Here is a 10740-nt window from a genome sequence, read left to right on the forward strand (position 1 = left end):
TCCCAGCGGGGTAATTTTGCAAGCACCAGTGAAACCTATCAGGAATATGAGGAAAATTCAGTCTCTTGGACTGCAGATAGCATGTGCCTTGCATGCTGTTGTTGTCGTTTTTGTTCTTTTCATAGTCTTACACACATGCTGTTGCACGGAAACGACCTTAGCTTTATCTCAGTGCCTTCTTTCCCTTTGAATAGCACTCTGCGAAAAATGATCAGGGATGTCGTTTTCCAGCTGTAGTGATTTAACCTTTTTTTAGATTTAAAAAAAAAAAAGAGTTTCCACTCACATCTTAAGTTCTGTCTAGCCTACTACGCGAACAGCTGTATTTTCTCTCACTTTTTTGACACCTGGGATGAAGCGCGACACACACGATTCATCAATATTGAATGCAACCTATTAGAATATCCCTTCCCGAGGCTTTGACTTCTAATAAAAGGTGAATTTGTCACGTGGTGTACAGAAAAAAAAACAGGCAAAAGCTTCTTCACGTAGCAGAGAAGCACATGTAGAATATTCAAAACGGAGCAGAAAGTTTTTCCTTATTTTAAGTCTCGTTCCACGGGGAAATTTTTTTTCCCCTCCTTGCTTGGAGGTTTTAATTTAGCATTGTGAATACCTCAAGAAAGGCACACACACGTCAAAGAAAAGATGGGATCAGGTCTTAGCTAATGGACTTGGCACGACTGTTTGACAACGACTTACAACTGTTTAATGACCGTTCAAAGTTACAACAGCACTTTTGACCCTTTCTCATAACTTAGGACCTTTGTAGCATGCCCATGAAAATGGGATCAAAAGATTCAGACGTTTAGCAACTGGTTCATACTTATGATGGTTGCTTGTGTCCCAAGGTCACGTGATCCCCTTTTATGACCGTCTGATGAGCAAAATCAATGGGGGAAGTCAGGTTCCCCTTCACAAACATTTTACTACCTGTTTCGCTGAACAATTGTGGCAAGCAATTGGAGCGAAAACAACCCCTTAACTAAAATGTCGCCCTTAACAACAGAAATGTTGGACTGAATTGCGACTGGAAGTTGAAGATTACCTGCAGCAGCTGATGTTAAAAGATAACCCATCAAAGAGGGTGCCTTATATGTCTTTACTTTGGCAACCGGTCTAATAGATTTTGCCAAATGTCACTGCCTTATTGGGTGTTTAAACTAAGGGTTGAATTCAACACTCCTTATTGAGTGTTTCCAAACACAGGACCATATTTCATATTTGGATTCATGCTGAAGATTTGTTACTCTCTATCACTCAACAAGGATTCACTTCCAGAACAATAGGGGTCCATATGTAATTGTAGTGTAGTTGTTTTCGTGCAGACATGATGATGTTACTCAGTTGGGTCATGAAATATCTACAAGAAAACTACCAAGTTCAGAGAGCACCAAGGTCCCTAAAGTTCTCCTCCTCCTCCTCCTCCTCCCCCCCTCCCTCCTCCTCCTCCTCCCCCCCCTCCTCCTCCCCCTCCTCCTCCTCCCACAAATCCCATTCCATTCTATCATTGATGATGTTACCTAGTTGGGTCATGAAACATCTTCAATAAAGCCACCAAGTTCAGAGAACAGCAGGAACCCCACAATTCAACCCTTACAAATCTTCTCTTCTATCAGAATCATAGCATATTTTTCTTAATAGGGCCCCTGGCATTCTTTCTGCCAGCCCACTTGCTACTCAGCTGATCACATACTTCCGGGGGCTTGTGATGCTGCGTAGATTGCTCCTTACTTGCCAGTTAATCTGGCTGCGTTATTGGTGGCATGTGTCCATGCAAATGACACCTCTGCATAATTCTTCCCTGTTGCAACATGCATATTTACAAGCCACATGGGGGTATGTTACTTTTTTTTTTTTTGAGGCAGTCTTAATTTTTAGTCTTCCTTGCAATATGCTGATAATCTCAGCAAAGCAATTTCAGAAAATCCCATTCTCAAAACATAGGACACCATAAACTCTTGATATTTCACCGTTCCCAAACGTATTTCCTTGTTACGGTACTCTATTTTTATTCATTGCAACTTAGCAACGCCGTTTGGAAAGACACTGGTCAAGCTCAATCCGTGGCAGTCGGTTATTGGTGACTTGTAGGAACGGACTCCGAACTCAACGTGCGGAGAAGATGTCAAATTCCTAAGCCATCCTCACTGCGCTTCTGAAATTCTGCACCACATTGTTTTACTTTTCCTTCAGTGCAGAAAGCTAACCCCTTGCAATTGTACAATTCCTTCTCTCCCTTCTTTTCCTCTTTGTAGAGAAAGATGGTATTTTGCCTCGCATGTGCTCTGTGTTTTAGAACAGGGGTCCCCAATCCACTGTCCGTGGACTGGTAGCGGGCCACGGCATGCCATCAACCGGTCTGCACAAACAAGCAAAGCCCCATCCGCGGGATGCAGGCAGCACACAAAACCACACACCCTCCGGTCTGCGGAAAAACCTCTCTCCATGGAACCGGTCCCTGGTGCCCCAAAGGTTGGGGACCTCTGTTTTAGAAAATTGTAGTGGGGGTAGGAAAAGTTGCTAGGTAGGCATTTCCTCCCCCCCCTCCTCTGCTTCTCCCAAAAGCATGTTGATTATAAACGCTTGCTGTGTGAATTGACAAGCACTTTTACTGACCACCTCCGTTTTAATTAACAATGAGAGTGAGGCACAAACACTCCCCTTCTTTGGATGATTTGGGAGATACGATTGCTGGAAATCGTGTCAAGTTCCTATTCTACCTCCTCTCCAAGGAAACATCCATCTTCCAGCCCCAAGTGGAAAGCAATATTGAACCCTGTTCTGCCAATCTTTGATCACGGAAGTTAAATTAATGCCCCCTCCCTTTTTTTTTTGCAAAAGAGCTGCTCGTCCTATCCCCACACTCACTTGCCATTAGGCATTTTCTCATAGACTGCCAAGGATGTGCCAGTTAAAGTGCTCAATGGGACATGTGACAGTTTAAAAGCCTTTGAAAACTTACATAGCTTATACTTCTCTTCCTAAAGTGCCACAAGGATGAATAGGCTGGGCCAAGGTATGATCACTGCTGGTTCTGCATGAGCTAGTCAACTGCTGTGGGTTTTTTTTTCCTTCTCCAACTTCGTCCTTTGTGAAAACTTGTGACACATTAAAGACCACCTTACCAACCTCGGTTCCGTTTTGATTTGTTTTGGGTTTACGTCTCATTGGGTTTCCCTGTCCGTTCTTGAGTTGGTTGCTGCTTTTATTCTTTCTGCGTTGTTTCTAGACGTAGAGTAAATTTGCTTACCTGCTGCTGTTATTCAGTTCTATATATATAGAACTGAATAATATATATATATATATATATATATATATATATATATATATATATATATATATATATATATAAAATTCCTTTTGTTTCTAAACATTTTTCATCCGCTTGCATTTCCAGCTGCACGTGTCTTTGTACTAGCTGTTTACATAATGGATATAATTGTGTTCCCGTGATTCCATCTTGTCTTGTCTGTTTCCCCTCTCCTATCCCACATACGTTCACCACCAGCCATCTTTCCTTTCCTGTTGGTGAAATTGATGTGAAATTATGCTAGACTTCTTCTAGTTTAGCCCCTTGACCTGTATTTCTGCTGATGCTTTATTTCTGTTTCTGCTGACTAAGGAAGCGGGCATTCATATGAAAGCACTTATCATTTGCGTTTGAGAACCAAAAATTGTGCCAAGGGGAAGAAGTCCCTAATGTGCTCAAAATGGAGATGATCACGGCTAATCTGATGATTTTGGAAGGCTGATGGACCTAAAATTATCCTTTGTGAAGCAAAATTCTTGATGAGAAAGAAGTCTAAACAGGGCCTCTTAGGTCTCAATCCAGCAAACACAATTCTAGCATAGAAGGGCAGATTAATTCCAGTTGTAAGTGCTGATTGCCCTACCCCCCCAAACCTTCTGGTATAATTTTCTGGGTGTAGAAGAATAATTTGGGGTTCTAAGTCAAGTCAAGTCAAGGTTGTGCAAGAACACATCAACATGAAACCCAGACAGCTGTGAGGAAAGGAGATTTGATTTATTCCCCAAAACAGAAATTTCCCCTTGGGGGGGAAATGGGGTACAGAGAAGTTGTTTTATAAGGGAGTCTGGTCCTTGATGTGGGTCAGAGGGACGTGGGTGTGAGAATGTGCTGGTTCTAGTGTGTGACACTTGAGGGCTACGGTTATGCCTACGTATTGATCCGGAGAAGGAGTTGATTAAGATCTGGACTGAGTCTCTTTGTTTGAACTGTGAGCATTATAATTATGTTTACACTGCTTACATTAATTGAGTTTTGTGTGTTTACAATTTGACATAAGTGTTGAATTCATTCTTATGCTTGCAGTGAGTGTAAAGGATTTTGTTATTATCGCTTGACGGTTTTCCCGAAGGCTCTGGGCAACCTTTTTTTTTTTTTTTTTTGGCAACTTGGTTTCATTCATTAGTAGCTCTGTTGGAAACATGGGTTGGTCAATGTATGAGTCCCTATACAATGTTTCTAACACAGTTATACACATTTATAAATTCTTCCCACAATACTCTCTCGTGCATGGAAGTTTGTATGCCCCATGTCTCTTGTGCACCAGTAAAACATCCCAATGCTTAATTGCTGGGTCAGCTGTCTTGCCAAAAAGGAAAGAGATAAAGGAAAACCCCTGCAAGATAACTGTCTGAAGGCTTCTCCACCGCTTTGAGGTAGCAGCATGAGCTACTTCTGAAGTTTTGCAGGCCTGATTTAACCCATCTCAAGACACCTAAAGTGTCTTCAAAGGAGAGCTCAGCTTGCAAAAGTTGTCTTATACGCCGGAAAGTACGGGTATATATATATTTTTCCCCTGCAACCTTTCAGAAACAGATTCCATCTGAAAGCTCCAGTTGCTTCCTGCCCGAGCCTCATTAACTATTCCAATGTTCTGATGACTTTAAAAGATATATGGCTGTATATGTGCAAAAAAATAAAATAAATAAACAACCCTTGCTTGACTTAAAAAAAAAAGATAAATGAATGTAGAAAGACGCTGTCGGAATCTGCAAAGCTGTAGATCATCTTAGAACAGATTGTAACTTTATCATTTTGTCAGGAAGAATAATTTAGGGCGCTTAATCCGTTAGCTTTGCAGTGCAGGATTTTCACATGATGAATTCCTATCGGCCAATCTGTTCCCATCAGAGCAAAGTTAATTAGAGACCTGAGGAATTTAAGGAGTGCCTGCATTTGCAATGGAAAGGAACGTAGAGAAAGAAAGAGGTCCACCAGCAAAATAAAACTGACTTGTAACGAAATGCACAGGGGAGAAAACCTCTATGTGTCATCTACATTTCTCATTTGCATAGCTTGATGAAAACTTTGCAGAAGTTCTCAGCCAGTTCTGGTTACAAATTCGGTCAATATGTCACCAGACCAGGAAAGATTTCTTTGAATGTCAGGCAGATAAATCACTGGATTGGCTGCTATTTGAGTCAGTGAAAATGGGCTCCGTTTTTTTCCTACCCATTCTATCTCTTTTGACTGATTTTTTTTTGTAAGGTTTTTTTTTTTTTTTGCTTCCAGGCAGGGGGAAACCAGCCTATTTATGGTTCTCCTATCACTTGTCCATGTGTTAACCAGAAAATCTGTTCCAACCTGGGTGTTAGAATTAATGTTCTGATTAAAAGGCATGTAGATAAGCATTTCCTACACACACACATGCAGAGAGAGAGAGAAAGAGAGACAGACAGATAGACAGGCACACAGAACACACCCATATGTATATGTATATGGGGAATGGAATGGAATAGATGAATGGAACGGAACAGAGTAGAGTAGAGTAGATTATAGAATAGAATAGAATAGAATAGAATAGAATAGAATAGAATAGAACAGAGATGCGAACCTTTTAGAGACCGAGTGCCCAAACTGCAACCCAAAACCCACTTATTTATCGCCGGGTGCCGTATACATGGAAAATAGCAAAGTAATAATAATCATAATTTCAAAGTAATAATCAATTGCAAGGAGGCCTAGCCTTCTATGGCCATTTCCCCAAAACTCCACATATGTTGTGCGTAGTTTTTTTTTGTTTGTTTGTTTGTTTTTTTTTGGTGAGAGCATGAGATAACTCTGGTCACAAATGGCCATTTTCAAATATTGTCAGTATCAGCAATTATATACTTCAGCCATTCAAGCATCTCAAACCACTGAATTCTCCCCAGTGGGCATAAGAAAACAAGATTAACAATATTCAGCAATATTGGAATTCCCAAAGACCTTGTTTCATTTTTTCAGGGAAATTTTAGTGTGGCAAAATGCATTCCTGTCCTGATCATCTCAACCAGGTAGTGTTCTCCACAAAGTCAAGCTGTGGGCAGTTCACTAACCAGGTTAGAAGCTCCTGTTTTGGTCCCCTTCCATAACTAAGTCAACCTCCCGCCAGTTCTTTTTAACTCTTTGCCTTCAAGCTAGCCAGCTTTTCATCTTTTCATCTCTAATCCATGTTCTCAGGCTTATGAAACCTATCGCCCTTCACCTGCTAGTCATTACTCAAAGTTGCTTCCTATCGGTTGCTTTGAAACACCTCACAACACAGCTTAAAATGCACTTTTCCTCCACTGCTTTTGGCCTGGCACTAATTTAAGCTTCTCTCTCTCTCTCTCTCTCTCTCTCCCTCTCCCTCTCTCTCTCTCTCTCCCTCCCTCCCTCTCTCTCTCTCTCTCCCTCTCCCTCTTTCTCTCTCCCTCTTTCTCTCTCTCTCTCTCCCTCCCTCCCCCTCACTCTCTCTCTCCCCATGTTTCTACTCTTTAGCAGAAAAGAAATGGTTTACAGATGAATCGGATAACGCCTATCCCAGAAACATTCAAATCAAGCCCATGACCACCCACGTAGCAAATCACATCAATCACTATAAGTCTACAAGCAGCTTGATTCCACCAATCAGAGAAGTCGAAGACGAATGTTGACTCCTAGAAGGACAGGACAATCTGTGTGTGGTTTGTTTGTTTGTTTGTTTTAAAAAGAGAGAGAGAGAGAGAAAGAGAGAGAAAAAAGGCACCTGACGGGACGGGACTTCATGAACGGTGATATAACATTTATTCCTCTTTCATGCTGAACCTTTGGTGGGAAAAGTGAAAGTCCAGTAGACAGATCTTTGTTTGTCTGCCTTTAATATTTGCTTCCATGTATTTTGGAAACACTTTTCATTTATATGAACATAATAAAAAAAAGTCATGTATAGTCTCTAGCATTTTAAATTATTTTTATTTATTAGAAAGATGATATATGAGGAATATATTTCTTTATTCATTCTCAAGTATTTTCCCTTAAAAGAACAGTTGAAGATTGTGGCCGGACTCCATATATGGAGAATGATGGTCACAAATTGAAGCAAAAATGTAATTAAGAGAGAAAAATAATGTATTTTAAACAAGTCCACTTGTATTTTAGTAAATCAAAGAAGAAGAAAAAGAAGAATTACTAGAATGTTTCTTTTCTGGAAGACTTGTATTTTGTTTAGCATTGACACCAGCTCTTAATAAACTAAAGTTTGTTTATTTTGGGGGAAAAAACAGAAATGTCCTATTTTTATAGAAAGAATATTATTCTGGAATTATGAATCTTTAAAGACAAGCCTCCCACTCTTGTGCCCTCCAGATGTTATGGGATCCTAATTCCCCCACAGTGGAAGACACCAGGTGGAGAATGGCTTTCTTACCATTGTATTGCTCACGGATTTTCATAATGGAATCTTCCAATGAAATAATTGCACAACAGGCGCATTCGGCCAACAAGTTATAGGGAAAAAAATATCAATGCAACATTTGTATGGTCTTCCCAAAGTGCTTTTCCAAAAATCAACTTTTGGATTTCCTTGGTTGTTTTTTTTCCTTGAAAACATTTTGCTTCTCCATCCAAGAAGCTTCTTCAGCTCTGTTGAGTTAGTTCAGCACTGAAGACACTTCTTGGATGAGAAGCAAAATGTTTTCAAGGGAAAAGAAGAAAAAAACCCCAAGGAAGTCCAGCTGTCTTTTGGAAAAGCACTTTTGGGACAACCATGACCTGGATGATTGAGAATCTCCATAGACGTTTGAATGGTCTTTATTTCTTCCAAAACCTGTAGAAATGTCTTTCTGTAGCTTTCTGGTGAGTATCATCAGAAGATCTCAAGATGAAGAGCGATTAACCACATCAATTGAAAATTTCTTCACATGCTTCAAAAGGTATTTGCAGCCTAATCTCATATTTTTTAAAAAAAGATAGGCTTATCGTTGGACAATGAGGCTTTACAGCAGTGTTTCTCAACCTTGACAATTTTAAGGCATGTGGACTTCAACTCCCAGAATTCCACAGCCAGCATTGCTGACTGTGGAATTCTGGGTGTTGAAGTCCAGATGCCTTAAAATTGTCAAGGTTGAGAAACACTGCTTTACAGAGTGATTTATGTTAATCTAGCCAAAAGCTGAGGTTGGCCATGCAGCCTGAAAAGTGACAACATTTGTGGCAAAGATCTCAGGGGTGTCCTGTGTTCTTAATGGCAGATTCCAGCTTCTCAGCCATAACACATGCAGATGTTGATCAAGCTCTAACTGTGATGCACACACTACGATCCAGACGTTGCTTATGCTAAGCTGCAGCCACTTAATTTCTAATTTCTTAGAAATCAACTATTTAATTTCCAAATATTTGGAACTCTGCCCGTCACAGTGACATCAAATGAAGCATAAGCATAGTAATAAAGAATAAGGATTATGTTTAATGTCAGGAACACAAAGCGTTTAGAAAAGGCTTAGACTCAGAGTTTTTCTTCCTCAAAATGGTGGACGACCTCTCTAGCCATTAGACAAAATTGTGGTGTTTCATATCTGTATTGCAAAACATAGTTACTCCAGCATTTCAGGCTGTAAATAATTCAGCAACTCTCCAGTTTAAATTATGTACTCCTGACCTGGATCCATGTAGACAGACCAATTCTTGAAGAAAATGGCTACAGTAAGACCGGGGTCAATGATGGCACCAGGTCACACCTACTACACAAGCTCAGCTTTGTAATTGTGCAAAGTGTAAACCTGAAATTAAGCATTCTGTGATATTGTTATCATTAGAGTAAATGCCAGTGAATCAAATCAGCACTGTATGATCCAGTATCTTAACCAAAAATTATTTCAGCTTTAATGTTGGTCTACTAGTTGCAAGACAAATATATTCTTATTTTGTCCTAATAGGCTGAATTCCAGAGTGGCTCCTTCAACTGTGACCTACTCTGTTGTTAAGTTTTGCAGAATGATTTATTCAAACGTACAAACACAAACGAGACTGGTGAATACAATGCATGGAGAACTGAACGGTTTGATCAAAAGCACACATGACACACTTATTGCATCCTCTCTCCCCCCCCCCTGAAAATCAACAATGAAGTGCAGTTTTCTTTAGCCATATCCCAAGACCCATGTGGAGGTGGGTCATACTTTGGAGAAATCTTACTCACTAAAAATATGGGCAGCTGGCAAGGGGGTCTTTTTTGTTTTTTGCATTAGGTGTGTTTTCAAAGGGCACAATCCATGAGGCGGTTGTGGAAAAAGGACACGGATGGTGTCAGTTTCTACACTCCTTTTTCGTTCATGAACTAAAAGTTATAAAACTATAACACGCTTTGATACGATAATATATTCGATCTTTAGAATGTTGGCTCTGGGAGCGAAGCATATAGAAAATCGGTCAAAAAAGCACCTTTAAAAAGGGCAGAGTTGTTCTTTTTATTAAAAAGATTGGTGAGTTATTTGTTGAATTTATATAGCCACCTTTCTCTGGGCAATTATAATAGCAAAAAGTGTAACGCTATCCGAGCAATGATGACACCCAAGCCCCCCCCTCTCTTTCACTCCCTCTCGTTTTGAACACAAAAGTTAAAACGTGGCACTTGAGTTGTGATGGCGACACTCGCCAATCAACAATAGAGATGTACAAAGTTTTGATTCAGTTACGTGAGTACACCTATCCAAAAAGAGGGCAGGCTAGAATAACAGTAGCAGCCTCTTGACTATATTTATTTCTAAATTTGTTAATGATTCTGAAGGACTTGATGTGGTTAGGATAGGAAGATAGATCTCCCTCCCAATTCTGTGAGTGGAGAAGAAATAAAAAAAAATGTTGGGTGAACACAGCTTTGCTTAAGGCAAAGATTGGCTGGCCCTGAACACAGCCATTCAAGGTGGAGCCAATTCGGAGTTGCCTTCACCTTGAACCTTCATAATCACCATAGCATTTCTCCTCCAGTTCCATAAACATCTCTTCAGCCATGACTGGAAATTTATGCTTCAAATTTGTGGGAGGTTTTTTTTAGACTTACAGTTCTGTTTCGAACAAAATGATCCTCAATTTGTCCCTGTTTAAGGGGTCCTGGATGCTTTCTGAGTTCGGTTGTTTTCCTGCAGGTGTTTTATTAGGTAGGTAATGTCATCAGGACTTGCCCTGAGGATGTTACCTCGCTGGGTAATGAAACGTCTGCAAGAAAACAACCAAGCTCAGAGAGCACCAAGGACTCCTTGTTTTTACCCTGAGCTATAAATATAAATATTCTTTCTTGGCTGTTTTGCAAAAGTCAAAGGAGGAAGATGTCTTAGGCTAGCACATTTCAGACAAGTGGCTGTCCAGTCTCTTCTTAAAAACCTCCAGTGATGAAGTACCCACAATTTCTGAAGGCAACTTTTGTTCCACTGGTCTTCACTGTTAGGAAGTTTCTCCTTAATTCCAGGTTGCTTCTCTTTTTTATCAGTTTC

General features: G+C 40.2%; 1 protein-coding gene across 6 annotated transcripts in view; it reads left to right on the forward strand.

Moving 5' to 3' along the window:
• LOC120310651 (calcium-activated potassium channel subunit alpha-1) overlaps positions 1–9812 on the forward strand; it is a 251828-nt gene extending 242016 nt beyond the window's left edge. For 4 of the 6 annotated variants that reach the window (XM_039349289.1, XM_039349290.1, XM_039349292.1 and 1 more), the window contains 2 exons: positions 2991–3019; positions 6773–9812. In XM_039349289.1, the coding sequence (XP_039205223.1) occupies positions 2991–3019; positions 6773–6927 (184 nt within the window). In that variant the 3' untranslated portion in view covers positions 6928–9812. Of the gene's footprint in view, positions 1–2990; positions 3136–6772 lie in introns of those variants that run through there. The other 2 variants (XM_039349293.1, XM_039349291.1) reach the window with 2 other exon arrangements.
• Positions 9813–10740: the final 928 nt, after the last annotated feature.

This window comes from Crotalus tigris, unplaced genomic scaffold (genome assembly GCF_016545835.1).
Source record: "Crotalus tigris isolate CLP2741 ecotype Arizona unplaced genomic scaffold, ASM1654583v1 scf7180000018252.723642, whole genome shotgun sequence".
NCBI classification, from domain to species: Eukaryota; Metazoa; Chordata; class Lepidosauria; order Squamata; family Viperidae; genus Crotalus; species Crotalus tigris.